The 20,457-nt window shown below is 64.9% G+C and overlaps 3 protein-coding genes across 5 annotated transcripts; all 3 read left to right on the top strand.

Moving 5' to 3' along the window:
• The first annotated feature begins 226 nt into the window (after window positions 1-226).
• On the top strand, window positions 227-8,290 carry LOC142819618 (B-cell receptor CD22-like). Of its 3 annotated transcripts, XM_075907874.1 has the most exons (9): window positions 232-434; window positions 2,012-2,168; window positions 2,564-3,040; window positions 3,228-3,521; window positions 4,416-4,688; window positions 5,030-5,326; window positions 5,945-6,044; window positions 6,541-6,682; window positions 7,154-8,290. In XM_075907874.1, exons 2-9 carry the CDS (start codon window positions 2,096-2,098, stop codon window positions 7,292-7,294), a joined length of 1,797 nt encoding a protein of 598 aa, XP_075763989.1. In that variant the 5' UTR covers window positions 232-434; window positions 2,012-2,095; the 3' UTR covers window positions 7,295-8,290. The 3 variants fall into 3 exon arrangements, with proteins under 3 accessions (XP_075763987.1, XP_075763989.1, XP_075763990.1); XM_075907872.1 differs by lacking the exon at window positions 2,012-2,168 and having other exon boundaries at window positions 227-434; XM_075907875.1 differs by lacking the exon at window positions 232-434 and having other exon boundaries at window positions 2,012-2,125.
• A 3,457-nt stretch (window positions 8,291-11,747) lies between these two features.
• On the top strand, window positions 11,748-14,044 carry LOC142819629 (protein NKG7-like). Its single transcript, XM_075907918.1, has 5 exons — window positions 11,748-11,881; window positions 12,305-12,514; window positions 12,651-12,797; window positions 12,920-13,054; window positions 13,196-14,044. Exons 2-5 carry the CDS (start codon window positions 12,340-12,342, stop codon window positions 13,228-13,230), a joined length of 492 nt encoding a protein of 163 aa, XP_075764033.1. The 5' UTR covers window positions 11,748-11,881; window positions 12,305-12,339; the 3' UTR covers window positions 13,231-14,044.
• Window positions 14,045-14,397: 353 nt separating this feature from the next.
• On the top strand, window positions 14,398-19,852 carry LOC142819627 (lens fiber membrane intrinsic protein-like). Its single transcript, XM_075907916.1, has 5 exons — window positions 14,398-14,665; window positions 15,567-15,778; window positions 16,391-16,537; window positions 18,572-18,706; window positions 18,923-19,852. Exons 2-5 carry the CDS (start codon window positions 15,604-15,606, stop codon window positions 18,961-18,963), a joined length of 498 nt encoding a protein of 165 aa, XP_075764031.1. The 5' UTR covers window positions 14,398-14,665; window positions 15,567-15,603; the 3' UTR covers window positions 18,964-19,852.
• The last annotated feature ends 605 nt before the right edge of the window (window positions 19,853-20,457 follow it).

The raw sequence follows: 20,457 nt of genomic DNA, 5'->3' as shown, positions 1-20,457 counted from the left end.
CCCCAGCCCTGCCAGTGTCCCCTCCCCTCCCCCCCCGACCCGCAGCCCCGGCCAGCCCAGCCCCCCCCAGCCCTGCCAGTGTCCGCTCCCCCCGACCCGCAGTCCCGGCCAGCCCAGCCCCCCCCCCCCAGCCCTGCCAGTGCCCCCCGACCCGCAGCCCCGGTCAGCCCAGCCCCCCCCCCCCCCAGCCCTGCCAGTGCCCCCCGACCCGCAGGGGGTGGGGATGGAGGGGTTGCCCCTACGCCCCCCCATGCCCCTCCACGTGCCAGGGGAGATGTGGGGCGAGGGGAGGGGCGGGAGCTGCTGCCGGCCCGGGGCGACAGAGCCGCGATTCTCACGCTTGGCTGGAGCGCAGAGAAGCCGGCGAGGGGAGAGCGAGGCCGGGCTGGGGCCGCTCCAGGGGCGCGGGGCTCGGGCCGGACCGGCCCTACCAGGTGAGCACCCGGGAGAGGGGTCCCAGGGGATACAGGGATGGGGGGGGGGGGAGGGAAATGGGTCCCATGGGATACAGGCATGGGGGGGAGGGAGATGGGGATTCTGGGTTGGGGTGGACAGGAGGGAGATGGGTCCCAGGGGATACTGGGGAGGGCGGGAGGGAGATGGGATACAAGGATGGGGTGGGTGGGAGGGAGATGAGTCCCAGGGGATTCATGGTTGGAGTGGACAGGAGGGACATGGGTCTCAGGGGATACTGGGGAGGGCAGGAGGGAGATGGGATAGGGAGATGGGTCCCAGTGGTTACAGGGATGTGTGTGTGGGGGGGGGGGAGATGAGTCCCAGGGGATTCAGGGATGGGATGGGGGGTGAGGGAGATGGGTCCCAGGATACTCAGGGATGGGGGGGGGGGGAGATGAGTCCCAGGGGACACAGGGATGGAGTGGACAGGAGGGAGATGGGTCTCAGGGGTTACAGGGATGGGGTGTGGGGGACGGAGATGGGTCCCAGGGGTTACAGGGACGGGGTGTGGGGGACGGAGATGGGTCCCAGGGGTTACAGGGACGGGGTGTGGGGGACGGAGATGGGTCCCAGGGGTTACAGGGACAGGGTGTGAGGGACGGAGATGGGTCCCAGGGGTTTCAGGGACGGGGTGTGGGGGACGGAGATGGGTCCCAGGGGTTACAGGGACGGGGTGTGGGGGATGGAGATGGGTCCCAGGGGATTCAGGGACGGGGTATGGGGGACGGAGATGGGTCCCAGGGGTTACAGGGATGGGGTGTGGGGGACGGAGATGGGTCCCAGGGGTTACAGGGATGGGGTATGGGGGACGGAGATGGGGTGCAGCAATAGGTTGCTGTGGGTGGGGTCTCTCCAGCAGGGTCTTTCCTCGGGGGGCTCATGCTGGGGGCTGGGGTGCAGAGAGGCAGTAGGGTGGGACACAGCTGGGCCCTGCCTTGGTACCCTTCCCCAGCAGGGGGAGGGCTAGGATGGGCTGGGCTGGGCTGCGGGTGACTGGCTGCCAAGGGAGCCGTGTCCGTGCAGGGACCAAGAGCTCCCTGAGCCAGGCCTGGGCAGGCAGCCAACGGCTGGGGGGTGCGCTGGGTCATGCGGCTCCGTGCGTGTCTGCTTTGCCTGCCCGGCTGTCGATAACTCCCCTTCTCCTGCCCTCAGCGCCAGAGCCCGCTCCCTGCTCAGAGCCAGAGAGGGAGCCCAGGAGTCCTGGCTGCATTTCAAGCTCTGCCACTGCCTCAGTTTCCCTGCTGTTGAAAGGGGACTGGAGGGGAGTGAGCTGCTCCCTGGGACGGGGGTAGGGTCTCTCCTAGGGGAAGAGCTGGGGAGTGAGGGGGCAAGGTGACCCCATGCCCCAGTTTCACTGCCGGGTTTTCCTCGGGAAGCAAAAGGGGTCTGAGCTGCAACAGCAAAGGGAGCAAGGCCTGAGGCCAGTGAGATGGGCCCTCTGTAGGCAGCCTGGCCCTGGTCTGACGCAAGGGGTGGGATATGGGACACAGGGCCCTTCTTTTGGGGAATGCTGGCCCCGATCCAGGCTGTTCTGCTTCCACGTGTCTCTCCCCAGTCCCAGCGTCACACCGGATCTCGCCCCAAGGAGCTGAGACAGGGAAGGGGCAGACACTTGGGGACCAAATTGAACCCGCCTGACATGGCAGGATCCGGCCAGATGCGACCCGCTGTGAGTCTGACATGGCAGCACCTCCTGCTGGCCCTGCTGGAAGGTATCTCTCTGCCCTCACAGCTCCCTAGCGGCCCTGTCGCAGAGGTGGTTGTATCTCAGCCCCAGATGAGCCATACCTATGTGGCGTTGTGTGTGGCTGTTCCCCGATGGCTCCACCCCAGAGGTGGCTGCATCTCAGCCCCAGACAAACCATTTCTGAGTGGTGTTATGTGTGGCTGTTCCCCGGTGGCCCCACTCAGAGGTGGCTGCATCTTGGCCACAGAAAAGCCATCTCTGTGCAGTGTTATGTGTGGCTATTCCCCAGAGGTCCTACCCCAGAGGTGGCTGCATTTCAGCCCCAATGAGCCATCTCTATGCAGTATTATGTGTGGCTGTTCCCCAGTTGCTCCATCCCAGAGATGGCTGCATCTCAGCAATATGTTGGTGTCTTTCCAGCTTTGTGTTACAGTGATGTCTCTGCGTCTTGGGGATCCTCGCTCCCTGAGACCATCCGGGCTCTGAAAGGGTCCTGCGTGGTCATCCCCTGCTCATTCACCTACCCTGGGTCCCGCGAGTCCCTGGAGAGGCCATTCCGCGTGACCTGGTACCAGTACCGGAGCCGGGGCTACCCGGAGATCTATAGCAGCAAAGGCCCAGCCAGCGTCCTGCCCGAGTACCAGGCCCGGACGGAGCTCCTGGGGGACCCGGAGATGGGGAACTGCACCCTGAGCCTCAGCCCCGTGCAGAGCGAAGACGCCATGAGCTACTACGTCTGGATCAACCCCGACTCGGTCTCACACCGCTTCTACGACGTCACCGTCCAGCTGGAGGTGGCAGGTGACCGGAGACCCCCCAACCCTACAGGGCAGCACAGAGAGGCAGCGTGGGGGGCTGGCAGCAGAGGCAGCCACATTGCAAACACTCCACTGAGAGGTGACCATATGTCAGTGCCGGGTGAGGGGTCCCTGGATAAACAGCCCCCATGCTCTATCCCAGAAGGGCTGCACCTCAGCACCGGGGAGGGATCCTGGTATAAACAGCTGCCCTTCCCCAGAGGTGGCTGCATCTGGGTTCCCTGGCTCGCTGCAGCCTGTCACACCCTCCCCATCTGTCTCCCCAGACACTCCAGACCCACTGGTGCTGAGTGACCCTGGGGTGCTGATCGAGGGCGACCGAGCCACCATCACCTGTTCCATCCGCCACACCTGCCCCTTGACCCCTCCCACCCTGGCCTGGAGCCCTGCGCGGGGCAAAGCCGTGAGCAGTCATGAGCGGCTGGCGGGGGGCAGCTGGCAGGTGGAGTCGGAGCTGAGCTACACCCCCTCTTCTGAGGACCACGGCCGGTACCTGCAGTGCACGGCCACCTTCCCCAGCCGGCAGCAGGCCCGCAGTGGGCTGTACCTGCAGGTCAAGTGTGAGTGAAAGACGCTAGAGGGCGCTGGGCTGCAGGGGGATTGGTAGGGGGCGCTGTGCTGCAGAGGGTGGGGGGCACTAGGGGACCTTGTGCTGCAGGGGGGCAAAGTGGAGGCACTAGGGGGTGCTGTGCTGCAGGGGGTAGGGTGGGGACACTAGGGGGCGCTATGCTGCAAAGGGCGGGGCGGGGACACTAGGGGGTCCTATGATGTAGGGGGCGGGGTGGGGGCACTAGGGGGCCCTATAATATAGGGGGCAGGGTGGGGGCACTAGGGGGCGCTGTGCTGCAGGGGGTGGGGCGGGGACACTAGGGGACCTTGTGCTGCAGGGGGGCAGAGTGGAGGCACTAGGGGGTGCTGTGCTGCAGGGGGCAGGATAGGGACACTAGGGGGCGCTATGCTGCAAGGGGCGGGGCAGGGACACTAGGGGGCCCTATGATATAGGGGGCGGGGTGGGGGCACTAGGGGGCGCTATGCTGCAAGGGGCGGGGTGGGGACACTAGGGGGCCCTATGATATAGGGGGCGGGGTGGGGGCACTAGGGGGCGCTATGCTGCAAGGGGCGGGGCGGGGACACTAGGGGGCCCTATGATATAGGGGGCGGGGTGGGGGCACTAAGGGGCGCTATGCTGCAAGGGGCGGGGTGGGGACACTAGGGGGCCCTATGATATAGGGGGCGGGGTGGGGGCACTAGGGGGCCCTATAATATAGGGGGCAGGGTGGGGGCACTAGGGGGGGCTGTGCTGCAGGGGGCAGGTGGTAGTTCCCCAGGCAGAAAGAGGGGTTTGGGGGCTCGTGGGATGCTCCGGTTGGGGCTGCAGGACTCTGGGGTGTCGGGGTGGCTGGGTGGGACAAGCTCCCGTTCAACGTCCCCCTAACGAGCTCCCCTCCCCCCAGATCGCCCGCGGGGCACGACGGTGACCGTGCTGGGGCCGGCCCAGCTGAAGGAAGGCGACAGCGTCACCCTGAGATGCACCAGCCAGAGCAACCCGCCGGCCACCGGTTACCGCTGGTTCCAGGGGCTGCGCCGGGCCCCGCTGCGCGGGCTGGGCCGGGGCCCCGAGGTGACGGTGCCGGCCGTGGGGCGCCACTCGGGGCCCTACCGCTGCGCCGCCGAGAACGAGATAGGCCTGGGGGAGGACTCGCCCGCGGCGCAGCTCCACGTGCAGTGTGAGGGGCAGTGGGGCCCGGGCCCTGCCTCTGGGGCACCCACTCCCCTCTGGCCCCAGGGGGCGGGGCTCACTCAGGGGGTGGGGACTGGAGCCTGAGGTCTTTCCCCTCCATGGGGAACTGGCCCTGATCTAGCACGAAGGTGGGGGGCAGACTGAGACGGGCAGGGAAAGGGGCCCGGGGCCCCAAAGGAGCACTCGCCCTGATCTGGCCCTGGGGTGGGGGGCTGGCTCAGGGGGTGGGGAATGCGGCCCTTAGGGAGCACTGACCCCAATCCAAGTGATCTGGGGGCGGCCAGGGGATCTGGCTCCCTGCCCCACACGCCCTGTGTCCTGTTGCAGACGCACCGGAGCTGCTGCCAGGGGGGAACTGCACGGTGTGGGGCAGCGGGCCCGGGGGGGTGGCCACATGTTACTGTGCGGCCGAGGGGAACCCCCCGCCCCGCCTCCAGTGGCGCCTGCCCAACCGCACCCTCCCCGGGGACTTCGAGATCCCCGAGCTGCGGGCCAAGTCCTGGGTGCGAGGCCCGGCCGTGAGCGGGGAGCTGCAGGGCCCGGCCGGGGCTCTGGCCAACGTGTCCTGCGCCGCCGCCAACGCCCACGGGCAGAGCCAGACCGAGCTGCCCCTGGTGCCTGCAGGTACTGGGGACCCGTGGGGGTGGGGGTGAGGCACCCTACTACCATAATTACTCATGTATACGCCCCAGCCTGGGTGTATGCTGCAGGGCTGGGGGGCTGAGAATGGCCCACCTTATTATCACAGTTACCTATATACGTGTTCCCACCGGGGTAGGTGCCACATGGCTGATGTAGCTGGCTGGTGGGGTCTGGGCATTGGTGGACCCTGCTACCGTAATTACTCACATTTGCGCCTATGTCTGTTATTACCATAATTACTTTACTACACAGATTGGCCCTAGTATAAGCTGCAATTTATTTAATATAGCCTAAGAGTGGGGATGGGGTTACCGTATATTCTCGCACCCAAATAGAAGCCACCCCACGAACTTACCCCAGGACCAGGTTAGGCAGGAACCGCTGAGTAGCTAGTGCGCCCTTACCCTATTTGTGTAGCTATTCGCACCATGAGTACAAGGTGCCTGCCTACTGTAGCTCAGGGGAGCGGACAATAGCGCCCTTCCTCCTTGCATGAGTGGGCTGTTACTGCAATTACCCACATACACATGCTGCCCCCCATGCCTACCTGACAGCATTGATCCCACTGCTGACACCAGCTGTTTCTGTCTCGCTTCTCAGGGGATGATAATTTGTTGCTCATGGTCTCCAGTGGAGTCATTGGTGGCTTTCTGCTCCTCTCGGTGCTGACGATTGTGGCCTGCAAGGTAGCCCGAGCCAGGTGAGAGCACAGGGTCAGAGGCTTAGAGTAGCTTAGCCACAAACAAGCTGTCTGTGCAGGGGGCCCCACCCAGCACCAGGGGGTGCAGCGGGCTCAGAATAGGGAAGGGCATGAGTGGAGGGCAGACAGGCCCAGAGAACCAGCCGAGGGGGGTGGATTCATTAGCGCAACAGGGAGATACCCGTGGATATCAGGCAACTGGGAGGGGATTGGACGCTGCTCTCCTGTAGCATAAGGCTCCTCTAAGAAAGAATTAGCCCATGGGACTCCCTGCCATTGTGGATTAGCAGGGTTAACCTGTGGGACTCCCTGCCACTAGATTTCATCAGTGTTAACCCACAGGATCCCCTGTGACAAAATGATACCACCCTTAGCCCATGGGACTCCCTGCCACTGTGGATTGGTTGCATTAAACTCTAGGACTGACTGCTTCGGGGCAGGTTCATCAGCAACTCCAGGGCTGTGGGAGCCAAGCTAAAGCCATTCTCTCCGGCAGGCAAGACGGAGAGGAGGGTCCCTCAATCTGCGGCAATGGAGGCAACGGGGAGCAGAGGCCATCCCCCAAAGTGGGGAAGCCCAGCAAGGCGAAGAAAGAGGAGCAATTCAACCTGTTCAGCAAGGCCAAGGCCGGGGGAGAGGTGGGGAATGCTAGGACTGCATGCTTTCCCCACCAGCCTCAGGGCTAAGCCAGGAGGGACCTGCTGCTTCCCTGGATGGGTGGGGGCTCTCCCCTGTCAGGCAGGGCTGGTCCCAGTGCCCCTTCAGAGCACTAGGGGGCGCTGCGCTGCTGTTGTTTACCCTGAGATACTGGCCAGAGCATCCGAGTGCTCCTGGTGACCAGACATCTCCCCGGTTTGTCAGAGCTGGGGGGTCGTGGATCCCGCTAGTCCTGGCCTGGGTCCCACATCGTTAATTGCATTTGCCTTCCTAAACTCCACTTAGTTGCCATAGATACATTCATTTTCCTTTCCTGCCCTGGGCACTGTTGTGGTAGCACATGAGTCATCCCCATGCGGCGTTGTGTGGGGCTGTTCCCCCAGCTGCCCCACCCCAGAGGTGGCTGCACCTCAGTCACCGTGGGAACCAACCCTTCCTCTTTGTATCCTCAGGAGCTGAGCACTGACGACTACGAGGCCATAGAGCGAATGGAAAACTATGAGAATTTAGCAGCAGGAGGAGCTGGACATTATGGGAACACTGGCAATTGGCAGCCACTTTTGCTGTCTAACCAGATCTACTCCAAAGTCTAGAGCAGGCGTGGAAGAGCTGACAATGCTTCTAAATATCTCTTCTATTTAAACATGTGCTTGTATAGGTAGTGGTAATGATAGATACGGCCATGGGGGTGAGCGGTGGGATGGCTGCTGGGAACATGGTGTGGGCGGTGGGATACGTCTAGCATCAACACGTCAGCATCTGAGTTAAGTAGAGTCACTGGTAGCAACATGATGCTAGAGGTGTGTTACAGAGAGCAGGAAACTGGTGTCAGCAGTAGGATCACGGGGAAACTAACCGAACCGCCTGATCTGCCCATAGTCTTCTGCCCACACGAGGGATTGTTTAGACACCACGTGGACCAGCAAAAGATCCCACAAGCCCACTAGATCCAAGCCAGGAGCCAGCTTCTCTGGACATTAATTGATGTCCAATAACCATGCTTCTGCCTCCTTCCCCCCTCCCCCGCCATGTGATGCCTAATCAGGTTTGGCACCCACTGATGACAGAACTGCAGACACCCGATGGAGTAATGCCCCTAGTGTCAGCTAGTCCTTGTGACAAGTCCCATTAACCCCTTAGCCAGGGGGTGGTGTGGAGTGAAATGCAGGTAGGACCCTGGAACACTAGGAGAGGATTTTTCTCCCACCTCGGATTTCCTAAGCATTCAAACAGCCCCCTAAAATCCTGGAAGGGGAAAATCTCAGTTCCTGAAAAGATTCAAAAGCCTCTTCAAGGCAGGCTGAAAAGGGGGGACTTGAAACACTGTGGCTTCTGAAGGAACCAATCACATTTGCCACCTGCTGCAATTTTACTGCTGGGTTTAACGGTGTTAACCCCTGGAACTCCCTGCCAGAGGGTATTAGTGGGGTTAATCCTTGAGAATCACTGCTGTACCACTTAGCAGGGTGATATTTCACCCCACTTTTCCTTTCTCAATCTTGAGATCCATCCTTGCTGCTTTGCCCCAAACCTGTGGTGGATTTTGCTGTAAGATTTTCAAAATACACGTATCTATTTTTGTACTTTCAGTGTGTTCACAGAGGTCTGATTATATTATAATACTGTTGTTAACCTGCGGGGCTGCCTGCCATTGGTTGGTAGCAGGGTTAACCCCTGGAACTCCCTGCCAATGGCTATTATTAAAATGTCCTGCCATGGGGTATCAGTGAGGCTTGTCTGCATTCCTCCCTGCCCCTGGGAATTAGAGGAGTTAACTCCTGGGATTCCCTGCGTCTTGGTACTAGTGGGGTTAGTCTGCAGGACTGCCTGCCAATGGGGATCAATAGATTTATCTCCCGAGGGGGGAGGGGTGTCAAGTCAGTGTTAACCCATGGAACTCAGTGCTGCAGGGTGGCTGTTATAGTTAAATTCCATGCCAGTCTCTGAAGGAACAGGGGAATGGGACACGGGGCCTGTCCCTTTTCAGAGGGGATGGGCTCTGATCTGGCCCAGGGCAGGGGACTGGCTGACTGGCTGGGGCAGAGATTGGGACATGGGACCTTTCCCCTCTGGGGGAGCTTTGGCTGTAGAATTGGACCTGCTAATGGGGCAGACCTGGTGGTGGTGGTGGGGGGGGTGAAATGGGACTGTTCCCCCTCCCCACAACTGCTCCTATGGGGCTGCCCCAAAACAAGAGACGCTGTCTGGGCCTGGGATGGGGGAGCAGGGGCTGCGCAGGAGGAGGGAGGGAGGGGGGAGTTTCGTGCAGGCCTGTGTCCCCTCCATGGCAGTTTCACCTCAGAGCACTGGGGGGGGGGGGTCTGTCCCTGGGCTTGGGGAGAGGCCAATAGAAACCCAGCCACCCTGGCAGTGCCCCAGCCCTGCTATGGGACGTCCCCCCCCCCCCGAAATCCAGGATCCGCTGGGTGGGTCGTTTCCCCCTGTGTGTGAGCTGTCGCCCAGGCCAGTGACTGAGGGACACGCCAAGCTGCTGGGCTGGTGGCCGAGAGCTGCTCGTTCCGCGGGGTCCCGACCACTCCGCAGGGCGGCCCGGGCCCGGCTTGGCATGGACAGCCGTGGGGGCCACCCTCGCCACATCCAGACCCCTTCTCGGCTACGCAGCTGCCCGGGGCCTCCTGCTGCTGGGTCTGTGGCCCGGACAGAGCCCTTCGCCCTCCCCGACCCCATCGATCCTCCAGCTCCGGACACGGCCCTACCCCCCCGCCCTCCTCCCTCTCTCCCCCTCCGCAGTCCTACCCCCCTGCCCTCCTCCCACCCTCCCCCTCCGCAGTCCTACCCCCCTGCCCTCCTCCCACCCTCCCCCTCTGCAGTCCTACCCCCCACCCTCCTCCCTCTCTCCCCCTCTGCAGTCCTACCCCCCTGCCCTCCTCCCACCCTCCCCCTCTGCAGTCCTACCCCCCTGCCCTCCTCCCACCCTCCCCCTCTGCAGTCCTACCTCCCCGCCCTCCTCCCTCCCTCCCCCTCTGCAGTCCTACCTCCCCGCCCTCCTCCCTCCCTCCCCCTCTGCAGTCCTACCCCCCTGCCCTCCTCCCACCCTCCCCCTCTGCAGTCCTACCTCCCCGCCCTCCTCCCTCCCTCCCCCTCTGCAGTCCTACCTCCCCGCCCTCCTCCCTCTCTCCCCCTCCGCAGCTCTACCCCCAGCCCTCCCTCCTCCTCCGCAGTCCTACCCCCCGCCCTCCTCCCTCCCTCCCCCTCCGCAGTCCTACCCCCCTGCCCTCCCTCCTCCTCCGCAGTCCTATCCCCAGCCCTCCCTCCTCCTCCGCAGTCCTACCCCCTGCCCTCCTCCCTCCCTCCCCCTCCGCAGTCCTACCCCCCGCCCTCCTCCCTCCCTCCCCCTCCGCAGTCCTACCCCCCGCCCTCCTCCCTCCCTCCCCCTCCGCAGTCCTACCCCCTGCCCTCCTCCCTCCCTCCCCCTCCGCAGTCCTACCCCCCGCCCTCCTCCCTCCCTCCCCCTTCGCAGTCCTACCCCCCCGCCTTCCTCCCTCCCTCCCCCTCCGCAGTCCTACCCCCTGCCCTCCTCCCTCCCTCCCCCTCCGCAGTCCTACCCCCCGCCCTCCTCCCTCCCTCCCCCTTCGCAGTCCTACCCCCCCGCCTTCCTCCCTCCCTCCCCCTCCGCAGTCCTACCCCCTGCCCTCCTCCCTCCCTCCCCCTCCGCAGTCCTACCCCCTGCCCTCCTCCCTCCCTCCCCCTCCGCAGTCCTACCCCCCGCCCTCCTCCCTCCCTCCCCCTTCGCAGTCCTACCCCCCTGCCCTCCTCCCACCCTCCCCCTCCGCAGTCCTACCCCCTGCCCTCCTCCCTCCCTCCCCCTCCGCAGTCCTACCCCCCTGCCCTCCTCCCACCCTCCCCCTCCGCAGTCCTACCCCCCGCCCTCCTCCCTCCCTCCCCCTTCGCAGTCCTACCCCCCTGCCCTCCTCCCACCCTCCCCCCCGCAGTCCTACCCCCTGCCCTCCTCCCTCCCTCCCCCTCCGCAGTCCTACCCCCTGCCTTCCTCCCTCCCTCCCCCTCCGCAGTCCTACCCCCTGCCCTCCTCCCACCCTCCCCCTCCGCAGTCCTACCCCCTGCCCTCCTCCCTCCCTCCCCCTCCGCAGTCCTACCCCCTGCCCTCCTCTCACCCTCCCCCTCTGCAGTCCTACCCCCCTGCCCTCCTCCCACCCTCCCTCAACGCAGCCCTACCCCCCCACCCTCCTCCTCCACAGCTCTACCCCCAGCCCTCCCTCCTCCTCCGCAGTCCTACCCCCCTGCCCTCCTCCCACCCTCCCCCTCTGCAGTCCTACCCCCTGCCCTCCTCCCTCCCTCCCCCTCTGCAGTCCTACCCCCCTGCCCTCCTCCCTCCCTCCCCTTTCTCAGCCCTCCCCCTCCGCCCTCCTCCCTCTCTCTCCCTACACAGCCCTATCCCTCTCCACCCTCCTCCTCCACAGCTCTACCCCCAGCCCTCCCTTGCCCTCCACAGTCCTACCCCCTCCCCTCCTCCCTCCCTCCTTCCCTCCCTCCCCATAGGCAGCCCTTAGACTTCAGAACGAGCAGGCTGGGTCAGACCAAAGGTCCCTCCAGCCCAGTGTCCTGTCTGCCCACAGTGGCCAGTGCCAGGTGCCCCAGAGGGGGTGAGCAGAACAGGGAATCATCCCGTGATCCCGCCCCTGGTGCCCATTCCCAGACAAACAGGCTAGAGACACCGTTCCTTCCCATCCTGGCCAGTAGCCAATAATGGACCTAACCTCCACAAATTCATCTAGTTCTTTTTTGAACCCTGTTGAAGTCCTGGTCTTCACAGCATCCTCTGGCGAGGAGTTCCACAGGTTGCCTGAGCGCTGCATGAAGAAAAACTCCCTTTGGTTTGTTTTAAGCCTGCTGCCTCATTTCATTTGGTGCCCCCTAGATCTTGTGTTATGGGAACCAGGAAATAACTTTTCATTATTCACTTTCTCCACTCCAGCTATGATTTTATAGACCTCTGTCCTATCCTCCCTGAGTCTCCTCTTCTCTAAGCTGAGAAGTCCCAGGCCTGTTAATCTCTCCCCCCCCCCCCCCGTCCTTATCCAGCCCATCCCCCCCAGCTGTCCTGAGAGCTGCCCCCGTGGGGGCTGGGCCGGGGTCTCTCCAGTCCCTGTGGGGGGCGGGAAGGTTCCATGGCAGTTGGTGAGACAGAGGCTGGTGTGTGGGTAAGGGCCCCTCTCTCCCCCCCCCCCCCCGGCCTTCTTCTCCTCTGTCCCCTCCCCCCGCTCCCCCAGGCCTTCTTCTCCTCTGTCCCCTCCCCTCTGCCCCCCCCCACCTCTTCATCTCTGTCCTCCCCTCCCCCAGCCTCTCCAGCCTTCATCTCCATCTGTCCTGTCCCCTCCAACCCCCCCGGCCTTCATCTCTGCCCCCTCCTCAACTCCATTTCCCCCGCTGCTCCACCCCTATACTTAGCCCTCCCCCTGTCCACTCCTGCACCCCTATCCATCCCCCCTCCTGTCTGTCCCCACACCCGTCCATCCATCTGTCCCTCATCCCCCCCTCCAGTGCCACCCTCCACACCTAGCTGGGGGCTGCCCCAGGGCTGGGTTTCCCTCTAACTCATTCCCCCTCCCCCCTGGCACCCGCAGGTCCTGGCGCTGTCCTGCCCTGAGCTGCCCCTGCCATGGTGTCTGTCCGGATCCCCTGCACGGCCCTGGCCCTGCTCAGCTTCCTGCTGCTGCTGGCCGCCCTGGGCTCCGACCACTGGCTGGTGGCCAGCAGCAGACTCGTCTCGTCCTACTCGGGGCTGTGGAAAGTCTGTGTGAACTCGGGGTGCTGGGCCTTTACTTCGGTGCCAGGTAGGGGCAGCCCAGCCTCCCCTCCCCCGCTGCAGCTCCCCCCCCCCCCCCCCAGGCCAGGACACCTGGGTTCTGGTCGGGGGGGTTGCTGCTGGGCTCTTCTCCATGTAACCCCTGGTCTCTATTGCCTCCCCAGATTACATTGAATCCACCAGGGCTTTCCTCTTCCTGGCCATGAGCGCCGGGGGGGTGTCCAGCGGCGCTCTCCTCGCGTCCTTCCTCCGCTCCCACCTCGGCCCCGTGCCCCTCACCCTGGTCTCTGCCGTGGGCAGCTTCAGCGCAGGTACCGCGCCCACGCCCCTCCCCCAGCCCTGGGGAGCCCCCCGCAGCCAGGGACCCTGGAGGCGGGCGGGGCAGGGCCGGGGGCTGCGCTAAGGGGGGTTCATGCTGCTCCCTGTGCCCTAGGGTTCTGCGCCATGGTGGCCATGGCCGTGTACACCGCGCAGTTTGCTGAGCCCGTGAATGTCGCCCAGGGCCAAGTCTCCTTCGGCTGGTCCTTCGGCCTGGGCTGGGCCGCCTGCCCCCTCTTCCTCCTCGCCGGTGAGTGCAGCGGGCGCGGAAGGCGGCTGCCTCGGGGGGGGGGGGGGGGCCGGTCCACAGGGACCTGGCGGCTGGTGCCAGCAGATGCTGCTTCCCCCGGGCTCGTTGCGGCCCTGAGCCCCTTTCTCTCTTCTCCCCCAGGACTGGTGACGCTGCGCAGCCTGAGGGCCTCCTAGAGCCGCGCCTGGGGCCTGCCCTGCCCTGGGGATGGGCCGGCGGGCCAGGCGGCGCCTGAAGCATTACAGGAGCAAAGCCCCCCCGGCCGCCAGCAGGGGGCAGCGAGGGGGGAGGGTTGCCACCCCCTGCTGGAGGGCTGGGCCCTGCTCTGTGTGTGTGTGTGTGTGTGTGTGTGTGTGTGTGTGTGTGTGTGTGTCACCCCCTGCTGGAGGGTATGAGTTCAGTGTGTGTGTGTGTGTGTGTGTGTGTGTGTGTGTGTGTCACCCCCTGCTGGAGGGTATGAGTTCAGTGTGTGTGTGTGTGTGTGTGTGTGTGTGTGTGTGTGTGTGTGTCACCCCCTGCTGGAGGGTATGAGTTCAGTGTGTGTGTGTGTGTGTGTGTGTGTGTGTGTGTGTGTGTGTCACCCCCTGCTGGAGGGTATGAGTTCAGTGTGTGTGTGTGTGTGTGTGTGTCACCCCCTGCTGGAGGGTATGAGTTCAGTGTGTGTGTGTGTGTGTGTGTGTGTGTGTGTGTCACCCCCTGCTGGAGGGTATGAGTTCTGTGTGAGTGTGTGTATGTGTGTGTGTGTGTGTGTGTCCCTGCCCCCCCCCCCCCCCGCCCGCTGGAGGCTATGAGTTCTGGTGTGTGTGTCCCTGTCACCCCCTGCTGGAGGGGATAAGCCCTGCAGAATGTGTGTGAGTGTTTCTTTGTCACCTGGGAGCCCACAGACCCGTGACCCCCACACACATACACGGAGCGCTCCCCCCTCCCTTTTCTTCCCTATTCCCCGTGCCAGACCCCTTGTTCCATGGAGATTAAAGGCTGTTCTCAGAGCCGCCTGTCTGGTGACTCACTCCCTCGGAGATGGGTGTGTGTGCAAGGCGGACAAGACTCCTGGGTTCCCTGCTAGGCTCTGGGAGGGGAGTGGGGTCTAGTGGTTATAGTGGGGTGGGTGGGTCTGGGCACCAGGACTCCTGACTGTCCCGGGGAGCTGGTGGGGGGGGGGGTGAGCCTGACCCCCAAGAGGGTAAAGTGTGGGGGGAGAGGGAACAGGAGCCCACCTCCAGCATGGGTACAAGAGGCGCCCGGAGGAGGGGGGAGGGTTAGCCCTAGAGCTGAAGCCTGGGGGGTGTTAACCCTTTGAGGGGGAGCTGCTGCATGGGGTGGGGGAGGGGGTCTCTGAGCCCGGGGGTGGTTGTGGGGTGGGGGGGGGCTGCATTGAGAGGGTGACATTAAGCAGAGTCCCCGGCGCAGCCCTGAGTCTGGGGAACACGGCTGTCTGTCCTCGCCCCCGTCTGTCCGTCCGCCCCCAGACACCCAACGCCAAACGCTCCCTCTGCCGGCACAGCCCCCCCGCCCCCCCGGGCTCTGGGCCGGGGTCTGTCCAGGCCACGCTGGGGTCCCGGGGGGCGGGAAGGTTCCATGGCAGTTGGTGAGACAGAGGCTGGTGTGTGGGTAAGGGCCCCTCACCCCCCCCGGCCTTCATCTCCATCCTCCCCTCCCCCCGCCCCCCGGCCTTCATCTCCGTCCTCCCCTCCCCCAGCCCCCCGGCCTTCATCTCCATCCTCCCCTCCCCCCGCCCCCCGGCCTTCATCTCCGTCCTCCCCTCCCCCAGCCCCCCGGCCTTCATCTCCGTCCTCCCCTCCCCCCGGCCCCGGCCTTCATCTCCGTCCTCCCCTCCCCCAGCCCCCCGGCCTTCATCTCCGTCCTCCCCTCCCCCCGCCCCCCGGCCTTCATCTCCGTCCTCCCCTCCCCCAGCCCCCCGGCCTTCATCTCCGTCCTCCCCTCCCCCCGGCCCCCGGCCTTCATCTCCGTCCTCCCCTCCCCCAGCCCCCCGGCCTTCATCTCCATCCTCCCCTCCCCCCGCCCCCCGGCCTTCATCTCCGTCCTCCCCTCCCCCAGCCCCCCGGCCTTCATCTCCGTCCTCCCCTCCCCCCGGCCCCCGGCCTTCATCTCCGTCCTCCCCTCCCCCAGCCCCCCGGCCTTCATCTCCATCCTCCCCTCCTCCCGCCCCCCGGCCTTCATCTCCGTCCTCCCCTCCCCCAGCCCCCCGGCCTTCATCTCCATCCTCCCCTCCCCCAGCCCCCCGGCCTTCATCTCCATCCTCCCCTCCCCCCGCCCCCCGGCCTTCATCTCCATCCTCCCCTCCCCCCGCCCCCCGGCCTTCATCTCCGTCCTCCCCTCCCCCAGCCCCTCCATCTCTTCATCTGTCCACCCTCATTTCCACCCCCCACATGCCCCACTGAGCTGTTCCCATCTCCACCACTCCCCACATCCCTGCCCCTAAACTCTCCTCCGTCCATCCCGCCAGCCAACAGCTTGCTCGAGGTCCCCATCTAACCGTCATCCCCCCCAGGTGCTTCCCAGATCCCGGCTCTGGCCCCATCCCCGCGATGGTGCTGCTCCGAATTGCCAGCCCCTCCCTGGCCCTGCTCAGTCTCCTGCTGCTGGTGGTGGCGCTGGGCAGCAGCTACTGGCTGGTGATAAGGGAAAGCGGAGACGTGATCCACTCGGGCCTGTGGAAGACTTGTGTGAATCTGAGGTGTCTGGTGCCTTCGACTGTACCAGGTAAGAGCAGCCCTGTGCCCCCAGGGATCCCACTTCTGCCACCAGCACTGTGCCCCCAGGAAACCCACTACTGCCACCAGCCCTGTGCCCCCAGGGAACCCACCACTGCCACCAGCCCTGTGCCCCCAGGGAACCCACCGCTACCACCAGCACTGTGCCCCCAGGGATCCCACCGCTACCACCAGCACTGTGCCCCAGGAAACCCACCACATCCACCTGCACTGTGCCCCAGGAAACCCACCACATCCACCTGCACTGTGCCCCCAGGGATCCCACCGCTACCACCAGCACTGTACCCCCAGGAAACCCACCACCACCACCATCCCTGTGACCCCGGGGAACCCACCACCACCACCAGCACTGTGTCCCCAGGGCACCCAACACCGCCATCAGCCCTGTGCCCCCAGGGAACCCACCGCTGCCACCAGTCACTTCCACTGGGTTCTCACTTCAGCTCTAGGAAAGGAGTGGGGGTTGCTGGCCGGGAGGGGCTGGGAGCTAGGACTCTGAGATGCTCCCTGTCTCTGGGAAGGGAGTCGAGTTTAAGGGTTAGGGCGGGGGAGGCTGGGTGCCATACGTTCACCATTTCAGCCCTGGCCTCTCTTTTCTCAGATCTCCTCAATGCCTGCAGGGTTTGCCTGACCCTGGCTGTGCTGCTGGGGGGCGTCTCCGGCGTCGCTCTCATCACCTCCTTCTTCTGCTTCCACCTCGGCCCCGTGTCCCTGCTCCTGGTCTCTGCTGTGGGCAGCTTCAGCACAGGTACCGCGCCCACGGGGCCTCCTGCTCCCGGCTGCTCGAGGGGGTGTTTCCACCTGCCCTAGAGCCCCAGGTGCCTGACAATGTTCTAACTCTGCAGGTCACTGCCAACAGCCAGCCTGTGCCCCCTGCCTGTGGGCCGTGCCCCTCGGGCTCCGTGCTCTGCCCTGGGCAGCCTGCCCCCCGCCTCACGTCCCAACCCGGTCCTCCCCGGCATCCCCTGTGTTACCTGGCCAGCACCCCCCCACACACCCCAACCCCGGTCCTCCCCAGCATCCCCTGTGTTACCTGGCCAGCACCCCCCCACACACACCCCAACCCCGGTCCTCCCCGGCATCCCCTGTGTTACCTGGCCAGCACCCCCCCACACACACCCCAATCCCGGTCCTCCCCGGCATCCCCTGTGTTACCTGGCCAGCACCCCCCCACACACACCCCAACCCCGGTCCTCCCCGGCATCCCCTGTGTTACCTGGCCAGCACCCCCCCACACACACCCCAACCCCGGTCCTCCCCGGCATCCCCTGTGTTACCTGGCCAGCACCCCCCCACACACCCCAACCCCGGTCCTCCCCAGCATCCCCTGTGTTACCTGGCCAGCACCCCCCCACACACACCCCAACCCCGGTCCTCCCCGGCATCCCCTGTGTTACCTGGCAGGCACCCCCCCACACACCCCAACCCCGGTCCTCCCCGGCATTCCCTGTGTTACCTGGCCAGCACCCCCCCACACACACCCCAACCCCGGTCCTCCCCAGCATCCCCTGTGTTACCTGGCCAGCACCCCCCCACACACACCCCAATCCCGGTCCTCCCCGGCATCCCCTGTGTTACCTGGCAGGCACCCCCACACACCCCAACCCCGGTCCTCCCCGGCATCCCCTGTGTTACCTGGCAGGCACCCCCCCACACACACCCCAATCCCGGTCCTCCCCGGCATCCCCTGTGTTACCTGGCAGGCACCCCCACACACACACCCCAACCCCGGTCCTCCCCGGCATTCCCTGTGTTACCTGGCCAGCACCCCCCCACACACACCCCAACCCCGGTCCTCCCCGGCATCCCCTGTGTTACCTGGCCAGCACCCCCCCACACACACCCCAACCCCGGTCCTCCCCGGCATCCCCTGTGTTACCTGGCCGGCACCCCCACACACACACCCCAACCCCGGTCCTCCCCGGCATCCCCTGTGTTACCTGGCCAGCACCCCCCCACACACCCCAACCCCGGTCCTCCCCGGCATCCCCTGTGTTACCTGGCCGGCACCCCCTTACACACACCCCAACCCCGGTCCTCCCCGGCATCCCCTGTGTTACCTGGCCGGCACCCCCTTACACACACCCCAACCCCGGTCCTCCCCGGCATTCCCTGTGTTACCTGGCCGGCACCCCCACACACACCCCAACCCCGGTCCTCCCTGGCATCCCCTGTGTTACCTGGCCGGCACCCCCACACACACCCCAACCCCGGTCCTCCCTGGCATCCCCTGTGTTACCTGGCCGGCACCCCCCCACACACACCCCAACCCCGGTCCTCCCTGGCATCCTCTGTGTTACCTGGCCGGCACCCCCCCACACACACCCCAACCCCGGTCCTCCCCGGCACCCCCTGTGTTACCTGGCCGGCACCCCCACACACACCCCAACCCGAGCCCCAGCTCAGAACCCCTTCCTCCCAGCACCCCCACACACACCCCAACCCCAGCCCCAGCTTGGAACCCCTCCCACACACACCCCATCCCAGCTCAGAGCCCCTCCCTGCTAGCACCCGCACCCACCCACATATTCCCCCTATCCCAGCTCGGAACCCCTCCCTCCCAGCACCCTCACCCCCTTCCCACATCCCAACCCCTGCCCCAGCTCGGAACCCCTCCCCAACCTAAAGCGAGCACCCGCACCCCTGTCCCTCCCACCAGCTAGCCCCCTGCCCAAAGCCCACCCGCAGTTCACACCCCAAGCCTCTGCCCCAGCCAGAACCCCTCTTGCTCTCCAGGTGTGGGGCTGAGGCCTGGGGCTCATGCTCTTCCCCGTGGCCCTAGGTCTCTTGGCGGCCGCCGCGATGGCCATTTTCATGTGGCAGAGCCCCAAGGGCATGACGATCGCCACGTCTCGCATCAGCTACGGCTGGTCCTTCGGCCTCGGCTGGGCGGCCTGCCCGCTCTTCCTCCTGACCGGTGAGAGGGGGGAGGGGGCAGGGCCTTCTGGGGCAGGGCGTGGGGCGGTTTCTGGGGAGAGGCGCAGGGACTGTGTACACAGGGACCCCTCCCCCAGTCCTGAGATGCAGCCACCTCTGGGGTGGGGCGCAGGGGCGCAGCTGCACAGCAACGCAGCACGGGATTGGCTCACCCGGCTCTCAAATGGCCCCTGTCTCTCTTCTCTCCGCCCCCCAGGTGTGGTGACGCTTCTCTCCCAAGGATCCTCCACAAGCTGAGAGTGGGGCCCACGCTGCCCCCAGGGGCTAGAGCTGGGGGGTGGATGGAGCCTGTAGTCCTGACCGGCCGATTCCCCCAGCAGCCCCGAGTCTGTGTGTGTGTGTGTCCCTGCCACAGGGGTGTGTGGGAATTCCCCCTGATGGTGGGAATCAGCCTTGGGGTGTATGTGTCCCTGCACCCCTTGATGAAGAGTATCAGCCCTGCTCTCTCCTGTGTGTGTGTGTGTGTGTGTGTGTGTGTGTGTGTGTCCTCTGCTGCCCCCTGCTGGAAGGAATCAGCCCTGCTCTGTGTGTGTGTGTGTGTGTGTGTGTGTCCTCTGCCACCCCCTGCTGGAAGGAATCAGCCCTGCTCTGTGTGTGTGTGTGTGTGTGTGTGTGTGTGTGTGTGTGTCCCCTGCTGCCCCCTGCTGGAGGGAATCAGCCCTGCTTTGTGTGTGTGTGTGTGTGAGTGTGTGTGTGTGTGTGTGTGTGTGTGTGTGTGTCTCCTCTGCCGCCCCCTGCTGGAGGGAATCAGCCCTGCTCTGTGTGAGTGTGTGTGTGTGTGTGTGTGTCCCCTGCTGCCCCCTGCTGGAGGGAATCAGCCCTGCTTTGTGTGTGTGTGTGTGTGAGTGTGTGTGTGTGTGTGTGTGTGTGTGTGTGTCTCCTCTGCCGCCCCCTGCTGGAGGGAATCAGCCCTGCTCTGTGTGTGTGTGTGTGTGTGTGTGTGTGTGTGTGTGTCCTCTGCCGCCCCCTGCTGGAGGGAATCAGCCCTGCTGTGTGTGTGTGTGTGTGTGTGTGTGTGTGTGTGTGTGTGTGTGTTACCCAGGGCTCCTGCTCACTCCAGAGCCCCCACCTTTCTGTTCCCCTTCCTTTCCTCCTGCCAGACCCCTTGTTCCCTGGAGATTAAAGGCCTGTTCTCAGCACCTCCTGTCTGGTGACTCACTCCCCCTTAGCGATGGCTGTGGGGGAGACGCACAGGCCTCCTGGGTTCTCTCCCCAGCTCTGTGAAGGAAGTGGTGTCTAGTGGTCAGAGCAAGGGGAGGGGACCGGGACCCAGGACTCCTGGGTTCTGTCTCTTGCTAAACGGCTGGTGCTGGGCTGAGAGGCCCCTCCAGGATCGGAGCAGGGGGCCCTAGAGAGGAAGGGATACAGAGGAGAGGCTGCGGGGGGCTCTTTCCTCCCTCTGGGGCAGGGTCAGAGCCAGGCTGGAGCTGGGGGGGACCTATGGAATGGGGGGCCCATTTATATTATCCACATCGACACTGGAAAATCGCAAGGAGCCCTGCGGCAGGCAGGCCAGGCCAGGCGTCGGCAGGAGAGCTGCGACTGGCGACACCCCACTGATCACTGCCTAGCCTGGCGGTTGGCCATCGCGGGCAATCAGCGGCCCCGGGAGAGAAGCCGGGGCTACCCCCGGGCCAGGGGACTCCAAGGGCTTCTGCGTGCCCGTGCTGGGAGCCTGGGTTTGGGGCACAGGATGTGCAGGCCACTGGGCAAGGGTATAAACCGGCAGCT

The sequence above is a fragment of the Pelodiscus sinensis genome, chromosome 24, assembly GCF_049634645.1.
Source record: "Pelodiscus sinensis isolate JC-2024 chromosome 24, ASM4963464v1, whole genome shotgun sequence".
Classification (NCBI taxonomy): domain Eukaryota; kingdom Metazoa; phylum Chordata; order Testudines; family Trionychidae; genus Pelodiscus; species Pelodiscus sinensis.
The sequence above is the reverse complement of the archived record's forward strand: the minus strand, read 5'-3'. Positions and strand labels throughout refer to the sequence as shown.

Excerpts from the sequence above, each read along its gene's own strand:
- LOC142819627 (XM_075907916.1), top strand. The coding sequence starts at position 15,604 with ATGGTGCTGCTCCGAATTGCCAGCCCCTCCCTGGCCCTGCTCAGTCTC. Across the intron at positions 15,779-16,390 it reads GGTGCCTTCGACTGTACCAG|ATCTCCTCAATGCCTGCAGG; the intron begins GTAAGAGCAGCC and ends CTCTTTTCTCAG. Across the intron at positions 18,707-18,922 it reads CCCGCTCTTCCTCCTGACCG|GTGTGGTGACGCTTCTCTCC; the intron begins GTGAGAGGGGGG and ends TCCGCCCCCCAG.
- LOC142819618 (XM_075907872.1), top strand. The coding sequence starts at position 251 with ATGCCCCTCCACGTGCCAGGGGAGATGTGGGGCGAGGGGAGGGGCGGG. Across the intron at positions 435-2,563 it reads GGCCGGACCGGCCCTACCAG|CTTTGTGTTACAGTGATGTC; the intron begins GTGAGCACCCGG and ends GTGTCTTTCCAG. Across the intron at positions 4,689-5,029 it reads GGCGCAGCTCCACGTGCAGT|ACGCACCGGAGCTGCTGCCA; the intron begins GTGAGGGGCAGT and ends GTCCTGTTGCAG.
- LOC142819629 (XM_075907918.1), top strand. The coding sequence starts at position 12,340 with ATGGTGTCTGTCCGGATCCCCTGCACGGCCCTGGCCCTGCTCAGCTTC. Across the intron at positions 12,515-12,650 it reads GGCCTTTACTTCGGTGCCAG|ATTACATTGAATCCACCAGG; the intron begins GTAGGGGCAGCC and ends TTGCCTCCCCAG. Across the intron at positions 13,055-13,195 it reads CCCCCTCTTCCTCCTCGCCG|GACTGGTGACGCTGCGCAGC; the intron begins GTGAGTGCAGCG and ends CTTCTCCCCCAG.